The sequence below is a fragment of the Calonectris borealis genome, chromosome 1 (assembly GCF_964195595.1).
Source record: "Calonectris borealis chromosome 1, bCalBor7.hap1.2, whole genome shotgun sequence".
NCBI lineage: Eukaryota > Metazoa > Chordata > Aves > Procellariiformes > Procellariidae > Calonectris > Calonectris borealis.
Genome location: NC_134312.1, coordinates 208032642 through 208051701, shown reverse-complemented (window position 1 = coordinate 208051701; position 19060 = coordinate 208032642). Strand labels below are relative to the sequence as shown.

The following is a 19060-nucleotide window of genomic DNA, read 5'->3' as shown; positions in this document are numbered from 1 at the left end:
GCAACCTTCACCTTCATATCTAAGCACACATTTTATCCACAGAATATTCCCAGAAGTGTGATGGGTGTTTATAAAGCTCACAGATAAGTCTTAGTTTTCCTTTGCCAAACAGATAACAAATGTGCAAACAGTATTTTTGTCATGTCAGTCAAAAGATATCTAAAACCAGAATTTCCTAACCCTGCCTCCCTGAGGAAAACGATGGCATAAAAATTAACGTTGTAAAATATATTATCTAAGATAACACAGGAATTCATTAAAATTTTGCCATTCAAAAGAGCTTAAATTTTTGAAAGCTAGAAAACTTAGATAGGGGTCCAAAATAAGCTTGCATCTGCCTACTATCTCATCTTTCTGACAAGTATCTACATAATATATATCGGTGACATATTCACTCCATTGCATTAAGAAAAAAGTGTGTGAACATGTCTTTCTTAAAATTCTTATAAATGTGCATCCATGATAAACCTGAATAGGTGCTAAAGCCCTTCTGAAGTATGTGCTGAGATGGTCATTATCTGCCACCAGTACACATCTCCTGAAGGAATGAGCCAGGAAAGGAAAAGCCTTTTTACTCCTTAGGCCAGAATGATTCTGTAACAAATAAGGAGGAATTTGCCTTACCTGTCTGTGCTGCTGAGAGACTGGATACTGCAAACCTGAGATTTGCTGGCTTTGCTGCATTTTCTGAAGCATCAGTTTTTGCTGCATTGCTAGGGGTACATTAGGTGGCCTTTGAAGAGACTGGTTCGGGAGAGGCTGAGCAGGTTGCGGCTGTGGCTGTTGTTGCTGCTGTTGCTGTGGCTGTTGCACAGGGGCTGAACCCTGTGCCTGCTGCGTGTAGTGCAGAAGGGCAGGCTTGTTTTGGGAACCCAAAACTGAAGGCATCTGCTGGTTTGTTTGCTCTGAGTTAAAGTGAAACAAAGGCTTTGTGTTGCCATGATGCTGCTCTAGTGGTGGCTGAGCGCTGTTGATAAAGTTTCTGTTGAGGTCCTGAGGCTTCTGTTGCATGATTATGTCCATGGGATTGCTCTGGGGAGTGGTTGGTTTATAAACATAGTTGTTCATCCCTTTCGACTGGTTTCCATTCACTGGTACCCCGAGCATTGCTGAGCTTTGTGGGCTGAACTGCTGCTGGCGAAAAGAAGGACTGGGGATTTTCTCTTGCACGAAGGGTCCAGGGGAAGGTCCTGATGGAGACAAGGTGGACCAGTTGGCCGTCTGGTTCTGCTGCTGCTGTTGCTGCTGAATCAAGGCATGCTGCTGCCGGTTGGCTGCAATCTGTTTGAGCTGCTGTGCATGAGACACCTCCTGCCAGTTAGGTAATGGCCGACTGGACGCAGAAGAAACCTGCGATACCTGTGTTTGACTCTGAGGCACCGAAGGGATGGGTGAAGAGGTGGACATGGCAGCGGTGGCCATAGTGAAGGCTGGACCTGTAGAAGAAGGCCTCATCTGGGGGGAGCCCGCAGGAGCCTGATTCATGCCTGGTGCATATTCACTCTTTATCACCATCTTATCCATCTGCAGAGATCTCACAGGGCCCCTCTGGCTCTGCTGCCCAAGGTCAATGTTGAATGGCTCATCTTGTTTTATTGTGGCATTTATCATATTCTCTAGCTCGAGATCACTCATTGGTGGCACTGATATGTTAGTCAGTTCATTAAATAGTTCCTGAAGCTCCAGATCCATCATTTGTTCCCATGAGTCTTCCCCATATCTGTTAGGGAACATGTTCTCATGGGATGTCTGGCCATCTAAGTGTTTGCTGCAGGACATTGTTTCTCCTGGTTCTTTCTTTACCTCTTTCAAAGTCATATTAAACATGCCATTCCCACTAGCATGTGCATTGTTTGCTAGGTTGCTGGCCTTTCTTTGTGATCCTTGCCCCACAGACATAGTTCCTGACATTGACTGGCTTTGGCAATTGTTAACATGTTGTCCACCTTGTCCCACTGAGATATTATCACCCACTCTTATCCTCTTAATGTCAAGGAAAGAGCTCTCTGAAACACCATTGGGCCTCTTGTTGTTGACAGGGGACAGATTTACCACCAACTTTCTCTTCAAGGAGCCTTGGAGCTGAATGAAGCAGAGACAAAAAAAAAATCGTTAGATGACACCGAAGAAACAATCTGTAATCAATTTGCTAGAAGGATCTTGCAAGTCAACAGGCAAGTATGCATTGCTTAGTACAAAAAGCTACTCTGGGCTTTCTCAGTCAATGAAACTATGCAGAACTGTAGGAAAATACGTTGTGAGACATCTCCCTGCCACCACCACCCCTGTCCTTGTAGCCACTAGCATTTTTCGAGCACTGCTGCCTCCTATTGATCACAGACCCCCTTTCCCCTCTGGGTGTGAGTGGAGGGAGGTGGCCAGAGCTGTAGCTGGCAAAGCCTAGGGCGTATCTGCCCCAGGTTTGTTCCCATCTACTGTGCCAGACAGATCTAAAGTAGGTAGCAGAGACTAATGCAGTCATGGAATCTGCCCAGTGCTGCAGGATTTCACTCTCGTGATTTTGGTATATGATCCAAAAGACCATTTTTGACTGCTGTGGAGTCCAAAGGTCCTAGGAGATATTTTAATGGCACACATGAGGTCCAGGCATCCCGATCTCACACAGGTTTATACTGGCCAGAGATGTGTATAATTAAAGATGTTAGAAGTTAACTTGTTCAAAACTGAAAATGAAGCCACTGGAGCCATGTCAGGTTATGTCAGCCATGTACTGCCTGATTATTTTCCAGAGATGATATGAATACATTAAGACCTAATTGTTTATGCCCTGAAACATCTGCTATAAAACACACAGTCCATGCAACACTGCTCTGAGAACTGTAACTCTATTCCTTCCCTTGAATGTTTACAAGGATACTTTCATCTGCTCGCAAGCCCTGCGGGCCTACCGAAGGCAAAGAGGTTCACGCCCTGTCCACCTGATGTGGACACCTGCCGCGGTTCTACGCACAAATTCCCACCCCGCGCACGCAGAGCAAAGGTGCGGTCCCATGAACTGAAAAGTTTGGACTTGGGGCAGATACCCTCAAGTAGAGTTGCTTCGAATTTCAAAAAGATGGTTCATAAAAGAATAGATGACTTTTAAACAAGCACAGCTGTCACACCTTCAGCTCTGTACGTTAAAGGCGCACGCCAGGCGCTAGGCACGGTAAACGCGCGCGCGCAGCCCTCGCTCAGTCGGCACACACGCCGTCGCTGTGTCAGCTGTGGGCCACGTCAGGAAACTCCGCGGGGAAACATGGCTCATCTTCTGCCTTTCTGCACCTGGGCAGAAGTGCACCGGCCCTGGAGGCAACGGGACAATGTCGTCTGACAAATACCTGTGAGTGCCAGGCAGGAAACAGCGCCCGAACAAACTGCGATACCTTGGGAGCCTGCGGTGGGCAGAGGGAACACCGAGAACTCTCATTTTCCGGTTAACTGAGGAAGGATGATTTATGAGATCTTGAAATCACATTCTTTGTATCGTGCAGTTTCATGTACAGAAGTCCATGGACACCTAATATTCTCTTGTGGCCCCCATTCCCCTCAACTTCAGGCTTATCTATAGGTAAGAGCCCTTCCCAGATAACTCCAGGTGTGAACACATTTATTCTGGTGTGAATGCCAGTAAGTTGCTTGGGAACTGTTCAACTGACAAATATATATTTCCTCAGTGCTCACCTATCCTTCCATTGCATCAGCAGGTCACTGAGTTTACCCCTTAAAAATAAAGCTTGTAATTTCTCTCTCTGACACCGAAAATCTCATCTCATATCTCAGGTTAAGTTTCCAGCATAGCCTTTGAATCACAGATTCATGTTTTCATTTCATAAAGACAGACATGCTGGTGCCTAGTTGTGCAAGTCCTCAGACCTCGTGCCTTCAAGAGTACATAATTGTCATTAGCTGTCCCCTGGGGGGGAATTTTGGGTGGTCACTTGCGAAGCGCACAGACTGTCTTTGGTTAGCGTGTTCCTTCTGACACATGAGTCACTGTACTTTCCTTTGCAAAAAACCCGGAAAGGTGCACTTCCTTTTACCATCACCTTTGATGTCAGTGTGTTTATTAGAAACCATTCTCGTGCCCCCAAATTAATCTTCCTGGGAAATGGGGAAGTCCCCAGGTCATCAGAATACATGACTTGGCAGCATGTTTTGCTTTCAGATGTGCTGCTGACAGCAAGGCTGAACAAATAACAAATAATATATCCTCTACATGTTTATATGCTTTATGTGGTTAATATGCCTTTCTGAGTTAATTTTGCTTTTGTTTGACATTTTGAATCTGAGGGAGCTGTTTAAAATGTCTTCACATTTTCAGAGCACCTGCACCAGGCTTTCTGATACAATTAAAAATGCAGGTGTTGTTGCACTGCGCTGTGCGTAGGAGCTGCTTTTCTTCTGCATTTGAACCAGCTGCTAGCAGACAGGGCGAGGTGCGAAGTGGTTTGCCTGGTGACACGCACAAGTCAGCAGCAGAGCCAGGGAGAGCACCACGATCTCCAGACGCATCCCTTAACCAAGCGCTCCCTCCCTCGACATGGGCTGGAGGACTCCTGGTTTCGTGACATCTGCTCTACAAAAGTGCCCACCAAAAAGGGCACTATGCATTTCTAAAGAAGAAGGAACAAGTGCTGGCTTATCACATCTCCCCCAAACCTTGCAAACACTGCCCTCTGAATGCTGGCAACACCTTGGTCAATAGATGTCCCCACCTTAAAGCAGTAATGAGAGCGAGTGAGGCTGCAAAGGTGCAGAAGACCCTTGGGGGACTTCACTGAGGCTGCTGAAAAGGTCCTGTTTTCACATCCCCCATGAGTTAGGGATGTGGAGGGCAAGGGCAAGGGAAGGATGTGGCAGCCCACAGCGATGAAGCCCCCTCTCCCTCCTTGCACCGAGCTGTTACCAATTATGCGTCAGGGCGGTTCGCGGGGGACCAGTCTGTGTTTGCTCAGCGAGACCAGCAGTGTCCATCACAAGCCTTTCTGCCTTGCTATTTCATCTGAACGCTGCCTTCTACGGGGCGCTGCTGCCCCAGCATTGTGCCTGGTTTGTTTTCAGAAGGGAGTGGACCAGGGTTCGATCACTCAAATCTTTGCAGTTTTCTAGCAATCACATTTTTCAACTGCTGATTGAAAGTCAGTACTCAAGCCCTTTCTCCCCAAGCAAAGCACAGACTCTTCAGAGGGTAAAAAAAGAGCTTGCTAGATTTCAAGCTCCATCTCCTCCAATTTGCAAGCCAGGATTGATTTGGGTCAGTAGACGTGAAGCAAAAGTTCTTATAACACATAGGCATGTTCCTCAGATCAAACGGGCTCACGATTACACATCTCGAACTGCTTGAACCGTGTAATACTGAAAGGCTCTGTGACGGGAAACGAGTGACATGACAGTAAGCGGGAGAGGAGGAAGCCTTCCATGCGCAGCTCCATCCCACAGGTAGGTGGGCAGCACTGTATGAACCATCAAAGAGTACATGCATTTCCTGGCAGCCTGTGTTATTGTAAGACCTTTTGCTGAGCAGGCTCTGGTGAGTCAGCACGCGTTCACGCACTTACAGCGAGGAAGCGCGGGATGCATTGATTTTCTGAAGTTAAAACTGGAGATCACGTTTGCAAGATAGCGCAGTGCTGTTACTGGCCAAACTGCTGCGGGATGTTAACAGCGGAGGGCAAAACTCTAGAGATGACTTGGTCTAAACGACCCAGTGTGACACCACGTCCTGTGCAGAGGGAAAACTAATTTGTATTTAAAACCTATTCTGAGTCTTAAAAAGGATTTGAGAGAGGCAGCTTCTTCTCTAATGCTCCCTGACACCAGGCCAAATCAGCAGGAGTTCCACCGAGTTAATAATTAGGGCTCATCAAAATTTGGTATCAAATAATTTATCTTTTGGCAAAAAAAAAAAAAAAAAAGGCTTTTGCTTCACCTTTCTTTTGCTTGAGATTTTTTACTAATTGGAAGATTTTGCTGAAAATTGATGATTTTTTCTGGCTCAAAAGTTTTTTTCAGAAAATGGCAACAAAACCTTCTTTGGGGCAAAAGCACAATTTGTCAATGAGAAATTTTAGAGATTTTTTCTCCAAAATATCCATATTTAACAGTATTTTTATCACATCTTAGAGTCATCTCTAACATTACCCATGTGCATTCACCTCATATCCCTTTCTACAGGGGCTGTCCAATATAGCCAAGAAACGAATCTGTCTGTGGCAGCAGGAAATGATAAGGACTATCTGGTTTCACTTTCATTAAAGTCTTATTTTTTGTGCACTTCATGCAGCTTCTTCAGTTGGACTTCCTTTAGGATTTGCTTTTTACTTCATTTAACAATGTGTTGGAGCACAGCACTTGACAGAAGTCCTAGGTTAACCATCCAGCAGCCTTCAGTTTCACAGCTCTCAGGACAAGTAAAACACAGCCTGTCCCTCTGACTTGCCCAAGTATCTCCATAGTGCCTGCAGATCTCCAGAAAAATTCATTTCCCAGTGCAACCCATCCTTGGCCTTGTACAGAGATGTTAGTAACACATCTGACTGTCAACTCAAAATGTTTATAGCTAGACACTTAAGACTGGACCAAAACACTAAAATGCTCCAAGCAAACTACAGGGAAAATATCAGAGTGAGATAGTTTTAAGTCTCCACTAACCCTTATTAGCCGAAAACTAAAAGGAAGATCTCCTACCACCTTTGTTCTCCCATCTCTCACATTTTCCTACCAGCTTTGCAGCTTTCTTAACTTGTGTGGTGGAACAATGGGGAGGAAACTCGTAACGTGCTGCTAACTTAAACACCAAGCGATTATCGCACCTTGTTTGTGAAGCAGGCGGCGCGGCAGCGTTAGCGATTCATGTGGACTAATACTTCTGATGTTAAAAAAGCAGCTTTGGATTTTATGCTTTTAATACAGAAGCAGCAGACAGATCCACTTTAAAAGGTCCCTTTTGGACTTCCCAGACTTTCTCACAATATGTGCTGACTGTATCTATGGCTGCACTGTAAACAAAATCCTTCATGTATCTGGGGAGGGGAAGGGGTAAAGGAATTACATGAAAAATACAGAAAATATTCAAACAATGAAACTGGCCAAAAAAAAAAGAATTCATTCCAAAGGAGGAAAAAATGCTGAATGCTAACTTCTTATTTATGCTGTGAAAGCACCTTTGCCTCCCAGGGCTGGACCCAGCGAGCCCCCCCTGGGACTTAGGGCCTGATCCTGAATGACAGCAGCTTTCATTTTCGAAACAGTGGTTTGCAGTGTTTGCTGCCACCTCCTGCGGTGCCTGGAGCTGAGCCGAGCTGGGGAGTGCCTCTCCAGGCAGGGAGTGGGGTTCACCAGTGCAGAGCCTCCCTGTTGCAGGCATCTCCCCAGCGTGCAGGAGGACCAGGCACCCCTCTTCCTTGTTTTCTTACCCCTTTGGACAGACACGACGGTCGTGGTGACTCACACCATGGCCAGCTGCGGAGCCACCGAGGTGCCCCGGGGCTGACACAAGGACGAGGAGGAGCCACTGCCCTGAGCTGCCACCTCTGGGTCCACCACAGATCCTAACGCCATGATCACACACGCACCCTCATGGCCCATTTCTGACCAGAGATGCACTTTTCAGGAATGGTCAAAAGGGCTCCCATTATCGCTTTTGCCACATATCTCCTGAAATCTGGTGGCTCTGGCTGTTCCCACTCTTCCCCAGGGCATTAGGTTCACCCTGATGTCTCTCCTGAAGATTTCAATAGCATGGTCCTCTTCTGAGCACCTCTCCCCAGCCCCTCTGCTCTGCACTTTCTCTGCACAGCAAAAGGATATTTATTTTTAATCTTTTGTCTTCATTTGCAACTTCTACCTGACATGGCTGAGAATGACATTGTCTTCAGAGAGATTTTAGCACTCCAAGTTCAGAAAGTCCAATCTGCTGGGTGATGCTGATCTGGGAAACAGCATTAACTTTTCATGCAGGACTGAGTGACAGAGCGGAGGCCCCGGGCACACCGCCCAATGCGGAGCAGCGCTGGGAGCTGCTGTGTCCTCACAGCACCGCAGAGCACTGTGCCTGGGTCAAGGCAGTCCTACCGTGGTTGCAAAGAGCTGTGCAAGAGCAGCAGATGCTGTTTCCCACTCCAGCCTGGTTTGCACAGGCTCGGCTCCAGGTGCCTCCTGCCACCCACTCTGTGCCCGCAGGAAGGCGACCGACCGCTCTCGCTGAGCAGCGAGGAGGAGGAGGTGCAGGTGCCTTCAGCCCCACAGTGTCGATGAGCGCGGCAGTGCGAACCAGCACACTTCCACTCTGCCTCACTCCTCTCCCATTTAGCTAAACATCTCCTGAGACCACTCTGATCACAAGGGGCAAGGTTTGCTGCCATGAGATTTTTGCTCTACACATCCCAAACCTTCCCACCGCCCATCCCTGTCTTTCTGCTCATAAGCTCTTTGGGAAGAGACTCAGTGCCTACAGGGCCTCTTGCACTGGCGTCCTAGTGCTGGTTGATCCTTAGGCATAAGCACCACTGTCAACAATAACGCTGACTGAGAGGTAACACAAGTTTTTCTCCCTGTTTACTGTAATAAGTGCCACTAAAACTGAATTTATAGTAACAGATAAGGATGTTCCTTGGCTGACAAGTATCCACTTAATTCTCATTAGCTGGGACCAAGGCTGGAATAGTAATCAGTATGTTAGAAATCCCACAATTTACCTTTGCTTATGGAAAAATTACATATCTTGCCAACTGAACATACCAACCTAAAAATGCATCCATATTATTCACAGTGTACTGCCTAGAAATATAACGTCAGGGCTTTGGTCCAAGTTGCTGAAGCACAATAATTATATTTTTCATGCAGATTTTACATCTGATGGATTATAAAATATCATGTCTAGCCACAGTCTTTTAGAAGAATAGGAACACAGAGAAACAATAGCCCTTTAACTAGGTCAAGATTGCTAATCAGAATGTAGCAGCTATTACTGTGTGCAAAACAAATAGGCATGAAAGATCTGTATTTCTTATCCTGCAAGCTGTGTATTTGTCTTGTATTTTTCTTTCTTTTTTTTTTTTTAAGATCCTTTTCAACCATGAATAAATTAACAATCACTTTATGTGAAATCTACAGAAATTTATGTCAACGTTTATTACCATGAAATGTGGAACAAAGCATAATGCAACCTGAGCTTTGGGAAATGTGACTGCTTAACTGATCCTATCCTGATGAGAAGGAAATATCAAATGCATTATAAATGTTGACAGGATGATCAGGCATGTAAAAGAGGTCATCCAACACCACCCTCCACATTGTTTACCAGTTTCATAAGTCAGCTTAAAGTATTAAAAATACACATACTGTCTTGCACAGGAAGCTCCTAATCCTTAAAAATGTGGCTGCTGTTATTTGATTTGCCTTTTAGAGATCAATAGCATAGCAGATTTCACCTAAGGAAAGACTGCTGAGAGCAGTCTGGTCCTGGTTTTCTGCCGAGCATCGCTTCCAAACTGGCTGTGCTTCATTAGAGCACATATCCATGCCCACACATGGGCTTTTATTACCTGTCTAAGCACTTATCTCCTCTGCAACACTCGGTATCAAAAGTTCGATCAATGGAGGAAGACAGCAGCCATCCATCCAGCCTTGGAAAATAAGGAAATATTTAGACTGTTTCTCTCTTCCTGCAAATCACTGCGTCACACAGGACACTCACGCCAACTGTTTGGCCTTGAGGTCTTCTGCAGGGTAAGTTACAGTTCACAGGAGATACAGTCATCACTTGTCAATTGGGGAAAAAAGATCCCTTCAGCATATTACCCAGTCGTTCTTCCAGCATGAGACTCTATCAGCCAGGACAAGGAAGGCCTGCTTCAATGAGAACTGCCTTCCATCACTGCATCATCTAAGACTTTTAATGAGCAACCGGCAAAATGGCTTCTTGTTCGGAGGAAGGAGTCCTGATCCTCTGCCAAAAACTTCAGTGGAAAAGTGATATTTAGGATCAAATCCAGGCCTGTGGTAAGAGAACGTCTCTAACAAGGTTGCTGCACTTGCTTGATGGCTGGGTTTGACCCTTATTAGCACCTTCCCCCTGCCTCTCCCCATCATGCACGTTCACCCCATTAAGAAGGACATAAAGTAAAAGCAGTACTTAATACACATTTTCAAAACCTTCAGCTTAAACATGCAGCGTCAGGACAGGCCAAGTGCACCCCACCAAAAGTTTGCCTATATGAGCAGAACAGGCAAAAATTTAGTAGGTTTTGGAGACAAGTAACAACAACGATTTAAGAGCTTTGAAGATACTCCTACGAAGAGAACGGACAATAGAAGGGAAAAATAAAAAAGAAAATGATGAAAGTTATATAATAAGACTCTAACAGATTAACTGCAGATCGAGAGGGTATTTAGCAAACTTGAACAGCAGTAAATTCAATCCCAATGAAATGATAAACTTTTTCTTCCAGTGCGGATAGAGTGTGAGGAACTACATGACAGATCCAGAGTTCAACAAGATCTAAAGAGGCACTGAGCATTTGTTTGGAAATGGGAAGATGCTGACTTATGAAAGGTGACGATAAAATATTTAGAAGGGGATGTGAAATATTAAACATCAAGGTTCAAACCTGGTTCATGGGGACTGGCTACGGTTGTCAGTGGGCAGGGGAGAAAGAGGTAAGGGGAGGAGTGGTGGTTTTTGCAGGCCTATCAAGGTGATCGTGTATCTTCTCCTGATATATTTGTCATTGCCATCAATGAGATGCTGCAAGGGTTTAGAAAGGACACGTCTGGCCATGTTTCACAACTTCTGTATTTCCAACACTTGAGAAGTCTGGAAGAAAACTGTAAAAATGGGAGTCATTTGACCACTATATAAATGTTTACTACTAATTGTACTCCTGAGTTTCAGTTAGCCTGAAAACACAGACAGAATGACAGAACAAGAATGAATAATAAGAATTGGTCTGAGACAATGAAAGATCATTAGCAGGTTACAGGAACCCCGAATGCCTTATTGGCTTGGACTAGTATGTGTTGCTGTTCAGGTGATTTTTGGTCTTTCTTTGACTACCACCTTGATGATATTTTATGAGAAGATTGGAAGAATCCAAACCCAAGAAAATGGCCAGAAAGGGTGAATGGAAAGGTTTGGAAACAAGCAACAACCCAGGAAGGAATGCTCCAGGAGCTGGAAAAGGTCAGTGTGGATAGAGAGGACCAGGAACAGTCCAGGGTAAGAAAAAGGCACCTACAAGCTAAAAAAACCCCCAACCATTCAGGTACTGAAAAGCTTACGAGGTCATGCTTAAAAGGAATGTGAGAAATGACAAGCGGAGTGGAGAGAATGAGTGAAAGATGTTTGCACAAGTAGACAAGTCAAATGCATGGAGACGTCTCTGTAGAAAGTGAAAATAAGTTTTCTGTCTTTCTGTTTCTCTCTGATTAGCAAAGAGAATATTTGATAGTGCAGAGCATCTAGCAAAAGCTTGGCTTTTGTAAAAAGATTTGCTTTGGCAAAAGGAGATGACATTGTAATAGGGTTCATGTGTCTCAAGAGCTGTTGATTCTGCACCAGATGCCATCATCACATGGTTTAAAATGTAACATTGAACAGTGTTACACTGGTCACTGAATAGGTAGGAAGAGTACGTGAAGACCAAATCTGGTGCAGGGAAGGGATAAAAGAGGGAAAGAAGACGTGAGAGCCGTGCCTTGGCCCATCTGTGGGAGACAGGCTCAGCGGCAGTGCCCCCAGCAACCCTCAGGTGGACTGAGGAGAGGCTCAAGGAGACAGCACCAAGGCGGGACTTGCAAACCTCCCCGGCGATGAGGTGACGCAGTTTGCACACTGCAGCCTTTCAGCTCCTTTGTCCTGCCCCTCTGAGGCAAAGCCCTGCTGCTGAGCACACACCGTGGTTTGTGGCTTGGAGCAGCAATGCCAGTGACTAAGACCGTCAGTGCAATCCCCTGCTGCGGACGCTCACGTCTCTGCAGCCATCCAGTCTCCTAGGAGCCTTTGTACTGAATGCCTTTATCCCGACTACAGCTTTCTTGAAGGGGATCGTTGGTCCTAGACTCATCATTGAGTCCCATGAGACACAGTGGGATGCTAAGCAGCTGATGAAGATACTCCTGGTAGTTCTGGATAGGAGCCCATCCCTGCCAGCTATGCATTACATCTTCTGTGGTGGTAAACCACGAAGGGTCACCACAAAACTTTCAGGTATTTCTGGCCATTATGATATTTTCAGTGAATGGGACAGAAGTGGATTCATTACAATTGATGCTTCCTATATGCCATATTTCCTATGATGTGCATCAATCACTTGTTGAGTGAATTCATGCAAATAGAAACAGCACTGAAAAATGAGCAGTTCTAGGCTTCTCAAAGAAAACAGCCATTCTCAAAGTCATATTTTCCTCCACAGCAGCCTTAAGCCTGTTTCTAGAGCCAATTGTGATCGCTAGCTTTGAAAATTCAAAATGAGAAAAATTCCCTGTTTGGCAATGACTGAGTGGAATAGCATCTCCTTCCTGACACAACACACTGTGGCAAGTGGACACACTCTTGTAAGACTGGACACAGGTACCACAACCATCACAAGAAACAGCATTGCTTTGACGGCACAGTGAAAATGGCTCAGCCAAGGACTCTAAGGATCCCTCAACTACAACCGAGCTTTGTTGCAACAGGGCTGCATCAGTTTTGTAGCCTACACGTTGACGATGCACCAGGTGTGGCCAGAAGCAGAAATGTTCAGCTGCTCTGCTGACTTGGATAAGGGAGTCCAGGCACCTAGAGTAAGTCCCCATAACAGTCACGCAGTGGAAGCCTTCTGCAGTTGTATAGCTCCATAGCTGGGTATCTTAAATTCCATCTCTGCAGACCACTAACACAGTAGAAAGAGAGTTCATTTGCTACTTGTCCATTTACCATGTTATTCACAGAAAGAAAATAAAAGTATTGTGGCAAGGGTCTTAGTGGAGAGTTCCTTAGAAGACCTTTAGGATCATAAAATGCCATAGCTGTGAAGGGACCTCTGGACATCATGTGGTCCAGGCCTTGCTGAAAGCAGAGCTACCTTCAAAGCTGCATCAGATTGCTCAGGACATTGTCCAGGCAAGTGTTGAACACATCCAAGGATGAAGACTCCACAACCTCTCTGGGCCCCATTCCAGCTCCCCTTTTTTTCCTTATGTCCAGTTAGCAACTTGTGTTCCTTGCCTCTCATCCTTTTGTTTGTTCACTTCTAAGACAGATCTGGTACGTAACTGGAAAATTTTGAATGTAGAGTGAATGGAGGAAATGTATAAATTTGACTTGTCTCCAAGTCAACAATATATATGATGATGGAGGAGACGGAGATGAAAGCATTAAATGACAATGCATTTGAGAAATGTCAATCTCTGTTTCTATGCAGATTCCTTCAGGGAAAGCATCAATAGCTTTTAAATGACATAAACAATCAAAGGGTTGACCAAGCAAACTGATTCTCCATCAGTGAATCCGAGTTGCTAAATGATGCTTTTCCTTAAGCCCGATATTATATCCATTGAGATATCCAAGTCTTTAAATGGACTTTGCTGGGCTTTGTCGGTCCCTCCTTGATTATAAGGTTCCATGGACTATATCTCTATATGTTTTTCTGAAAAATACTCTTCATGCATTTAGACACTGTCAAACACATTAATAACGATCCCTGTTTTCCAGCTAAATTCCAAAAGACACTGATGCACATTCAGATCCTCTGAAAAGCAGACATCTACTTAGGTGTCAAAATATGAATCCCAATATAATTTAGAAAATACTAGACTGGATAAAAAATAATTTTCCATTTTGATAACTAATGTGAAACCTTTCACCTTTACAGCACCAGTTAATGGTGACTAGAAATCATTACAGTCGAAGGGCTGCACAGTAAAATGCTATATATGAAACTCTGGAGGTAGCAGACCGGTTCTTAGTGGACAAATGACCACATCATTCTTGGTGCTAATTAGTTCCTTTCGCCCTTCGTATGCTCCCCTTTCTTTCATAAGCCTTAGTTAGGAAGCTCTGGGTCAAATGTGCTCAGAGGGCACTCACCGACTTTCCACTTTCAGAAAGACCGACCAAAAACTCAGGATTATCAAAGCACTTCAGTGAAACTTTGCTTGCATATTACATAGACTAGACTTGCTTTGGTAGATACATATTTATCCTCATTTATGGTGTGGGAATACGCATTTTATAGCCTATTAAAATATCTGCAAAAATTCAAAGAGATCTCTGTCTAGAAAAAAGTCTTACTTTGTTGGCACACAGACTTCTGTCTATGGCGATCTGTACTTAGGAGAAGCGTTTGGAAAGACAGGCTTGGGACATGGACCAAATCTGAGCAGTCTCCAGGGCAGTTGCTGCTCTGGCGGACACCGATGACTTAAGGCTTTAGGTCATCAATCAGGCACCTTTCACACGCACTTTAAAAAACAGAGGTGGGAAAGTGTTTTGCCACGTTCCCCAAGTGGAATTCAAATTCCAGGGACCCTATATATGCTGATATTTGTCTGCACACATGCCCTTGTCTCTGAATCTGTACTGAAGCCCAATGCAACAGTGAGCTAAATTTTCTGTTGCTGTAAACGGATGCAGCTACACTGACCTGTATCAGTGTTTTATTAAGAACCAGCCCTGGAGCCTGAAATCTGGATTGTGAACCAGCGTTTACTGGAAGTGCGGATTGCAGCAGGAACTTTTGTTGGATGCCTATTGCAACAGACTCCTCACTTCTTTTTAAAGTGCCTCTAGTGTTGCAGGCTTTTACTAAGGGAACACAATGGAGCTGGCAGAAAAGCAACAGCTCTTCACCATCTCAGAAGAGCAAAAAAAACCCAGCAGTCCTTAAGGATACAGCACTGCTAGGTAGCTGGGACAATGAATTAACAAGGGCTGACTTTTCCCTCCCTCTGTTTTCAAGGATAGTAAGTAACAAAATCTGGCAGGCTGAAAAGCCCCTGCTCGGAGGAGAGAGACAAAGAGGCATCGTGTCAGCTTAAAAAGGCAGAGTTTTGCATTTACACAATATGCCCATTCTTGTTCTCCTTGACTCATGGAAAAATATTGAACATCGGACAAGAATGTAGGAATGTGTCTGGTGTCTGATCTCCACAAAACTCTAAACGCCGTTTGCATTCACGTAAGAAATAAAGAGCAGCTGTCCAGGCTCCCTTGATGTGTTAAGAAAACAACAGTAGTGATAGCAATATCGTTATAATAACAGCAGTAATATAATTTTTAAAACTGGCTGTGTAACTAGTACAAATAAAGCACGAGCCCAGGCGCTCCTAGCCCTTAATCCCGAACACAGCTCAGCCGAGCTTTCTAGACCATTTGCCTGTTGCAAGCATCGCAAAGGCTTCTCTCCACCGACTGCATCTGAAGCCACTGTTTGTTTTCCCGGATAGCAGAGGTTAAAGCTTTTTATTGCTTTTTTGACTTTAGATGCCATAATACTTGCAGTGCCTATATTACCATCTATGGCAGACAGCCTGCGTGTCTGCCAACTGTCAGGCAGCCTATTCATCTCCAGTTGCCTTTTGCCTACTTTCTGCAGCAGAAGAATTTCGCTCCACTTGATTTCATGTGCTGGAGTCCTGTTCCTGCCGACGTTTCTGCTGCTTGTTTTTAAACACAGCCTGGCTTCAAGCCTGGGGGGCATGGGAGCCCGCAGCCCCGAAGAACCTGTGGCTCCTATGTCGTGTGCAGCTTGCCAGCCGGCCAGCTACGGCCCTGGGTCTGGGCAACATCATATTACTGGCAGTATGTGACTGGGGGTTGCTGGATAAACCCAATCATTGACTGGAGGAAGAGGCAAGCAATGGGGTCACCATGGCCTGCACTAATGGGCTACTCTAGGATCCCCCAAAAAGCCCTCCTCCTGCTTGTCCAATGGCAAAGCTGTGGAACCTGGCTACTCATCCTCTGCCTAAACCCCTCTCTTCTTTCCCCAGTGCTTCTCATCCGTCCAAGGCATGTGGTCTGTGTGGTGAGGACATTGGTACACCTTATGTTTGGCCACTCCTGACCCAGGTGTTCCTGGAAATCCCCTCAAGTACTTGCCAGCATCTTTAGACACTAGCATATCTCTAACACATCCAATACTGTGGTATTTTACAATTTTACCAAAGCCTGCTTAGCAAGTAGGACGTGCAGGAAGATAGGATGGGCAGGTCCCCAGGCCATAAAGTCCAGACCCTGGATCAATCACAGCCCTATGCTATATCATCCTTTGCCTAAACAAATCATGCTCCCATTTAAGAGAGCCCCTGAAATCAAGAGAGGCAATGCTGATATCTCCTGGTTGCCTCTTTTTGCCCCCCAGTACATTAGTGATCTGAAAACCTGGAGACCTGCATATTTCGTGACCCGCGGCATGAGCTAGTGACTCACAGGAGGTGGAGGGAGGATGAAGAGCTCTGCCAGACCTTGTGACAGGGGTAAAATAGATCACTCAGTTGCATGAGGCTTGTCAAATTGGTGTGTTTATTTTAATTTTTCCTAGGTGTGACCCAGCTTGTGGCCTCCTTACCCAGGCTGTGAGAAGCCTCTTGAAATTTCACTCAAAATCCTAACCCAAAAGGATCAGTCTCCTAGTTCACAATTACCAAGCCCCAAGTCATGGGTTGCCCTTCCTGCCATTACTGCTTTATGAAATTGCCTACAGAAAAGAAACGACACCTTAAAAAACGCTCCCTCACACCCCCCTGCCAGGAAGCCCACAGCCAGAGGCATTTGCCTACCTCCCTGCTCCCCGAGGAGCCCAGGTCTAGAGCTCCTGAAGTCAACAGAAAGGCTGTTGTAGACATCAGTGTGTCTTGGATCAGGCCCCAGCTACCCAAGAGAAGAGATGGGCTTTGCAGCCCATCCAGATGGTTAACAGCTTTAACATACAACCGCTGCCTTATTAAATCTACAGTAAATTAAATGAACACTTAAGACACTCAACTGAAAGTGCTATTGACTGTGGTAATTAAATCGAAATACCCAATTAACCACACCAGAATAGGAAATGAATATATCATGGGGCACCACTTTGTAGTGTCTGAGCCAATCAGTTGTTGTCTATACCTTAATTTGGGCTGAAATAATTTTTAAAGAGAGTTTATGATTATTTAGAGATGTGTTTACATAGCACATGCATATATATGTCTATATATGTGTGTGTATATATACATACAGACACATATTATACTATTATATTTAAGTCTTCTGTCTGGGCTCTTAGTCTTACGTTGGCAGAGCCATACTTTTAATTCCAGGTCAGCCACCATCTTCCAAGATAAACTCGCACATTATTAAAACATCTAAATCAGAAGGATTACAAATGTCCCGCAGCGGATTTTTTTTTTTTCTTTATTAAGAACATTTACATGAAGGTGTCTGCAGTTTCAAAGCCATTTCAGACTGAGGCCAAAGTGAATGCTTGGCAAAAAAAAAAAAAAAAAAAAAAGAAAGAGCCTTTTTTCTCTCTGTTTAGCCTGTGCTGTCAGGTCTCTGCCTGCTGCTCTAACCACAGCCACCCCAAAGCAAAGGTTTACCGTTAATTAAGACATCTAAGCGTTAGGATTCTTAGGCTCTGAACCTCTCTCCCTTTCCTACCCCTCCTTTTTTCAATCAGGAAAAAATCTCACCTACAAAGGTACACTTTGCCCAAATATTGATAGACTGCAGTGACAAACCTTCACTTCTTCACTCCAGGCAAGTCTCCTGGTGGAAGGTGCTCAGCCATCCCCAGTAACAGAGCCCCCCACCGAAATGCGGTGGTTTCGGGGCAGCCTCAGGTCGGAGAGGACCTGGGCACGGCCACCGCACCCTGCTCTCCCGGAGATGTGCACAAGGCCCTGGCTCTGGTTTGGCCTTTGGAGGGGAATTTGCTCTCCACAAATCACGAAATTGCAGCCTTGTAATAGCAGCACTCGGAATGAGAAAAGGCCAAGTCGGGTTACAGTCACTCAACCCTACTAAGTTATTTGGGTAGTGGCAAGAGGAGTTATTTTTAATGACTTCAAATCCCAGGCTCATAGACAATAACCAGATAGTGTCTATGAGCCTGCAAGCCTTAATCTTCAGCTCAGGATCCAGCAGATCCTGAGAAAACATGTGACAGGGTGGAGGACATCTTCTAAATTTCGGGTTTTGAGTAGAGAACACAATTCCTTCCATTTCCTCAGCCATCCCACTCATCTTGGCATTGCCCCTGGCTTGCCCTGGGGTGGTGACCAAGTGCCATTCCTGCCTGGCTTCAGTGTCTTAATGCCCAACGGACAAAGCTGAGGCAGGTGGCTCTCCTTGATGAAGCTGCACCTTGCGTCCCTGTGGGACTGCGTTCGGAGGGTCGGAACTGCTGTCCTCCACCCAGGCTGCGGAGCTGGGGAACGCAGAGGGGACCCTACAATGGTTCTGTAGTGTTTTGGAGAGGCCATACAGGTACCATTTCTGTAGGTCTTCTCTTTGCTTTGGTCACACCTCCATTTTGGCCACTTCCATATGTTTTCTGGACCAAACTGATCTCTTATTGTTCCTCTCCTCATAAGTGGAATTGCAGCCCCTGTGGCCCTCTGCCACTATTTGTGCTGGCAGAGACCAGTGGATATTGGCAGGCAAACTTGGATGGGATTCACACAGTGAGAGGGCAGGGAGGGAAGAAAGGGCACACTGTGGCCCTCAGTGCCTTCGCTTGCCTTGCAGAGAGCATGCCCATGGATGGAGGGAAAGGAGGTCACAGGTGGGGTGAGAGCTCTCCTTGCTGGTCAGGAGACTGGGCTGAGGCAGGTTTTGAAAATCTTAGGTCTGAAAGATACCTTAGATCTTGGTAGGTATCTGTAAGACCTGTTCTCTCTCAGTGGAACCTGCTCAGCTGGCCCCAGAAGCTTTCTTCTGTTCATCTGACAACACTTCTGGATATATTGTGATGCCGACCGTACCTTGTGAAGGAGAGGCGATACAGCCATGTACCAAACGTGCTGGAAAAGATGCCTCAGGCTTCAAAAGCCATGCTGCTTTGGCCATCCCTTCTTCACCCTACTGCAGAGA

General features: G+C 45.4%; 1 protein-coding gene across 1 annotated transcript in view; it reads right to left on the bottom strand.

Moving 5' to 3' along the window:
• Positions 1-19060, bottom strand: part of MAML2 (mastermind like transcriptional coactivator 2) — a 217716-nt gene that overhangs the window by 69867 nt on the left and 128789 nt on the right. The window contains exon 2 of the mRNA XM_075140113.1: positions 625-2082. Coding sequence (XP_074996214.1) covers positions 625-2082 — 1458 coding nt within the window. The remainder of the gene's footprint in view (positions 1-624; positions 2083-19060) is intronic.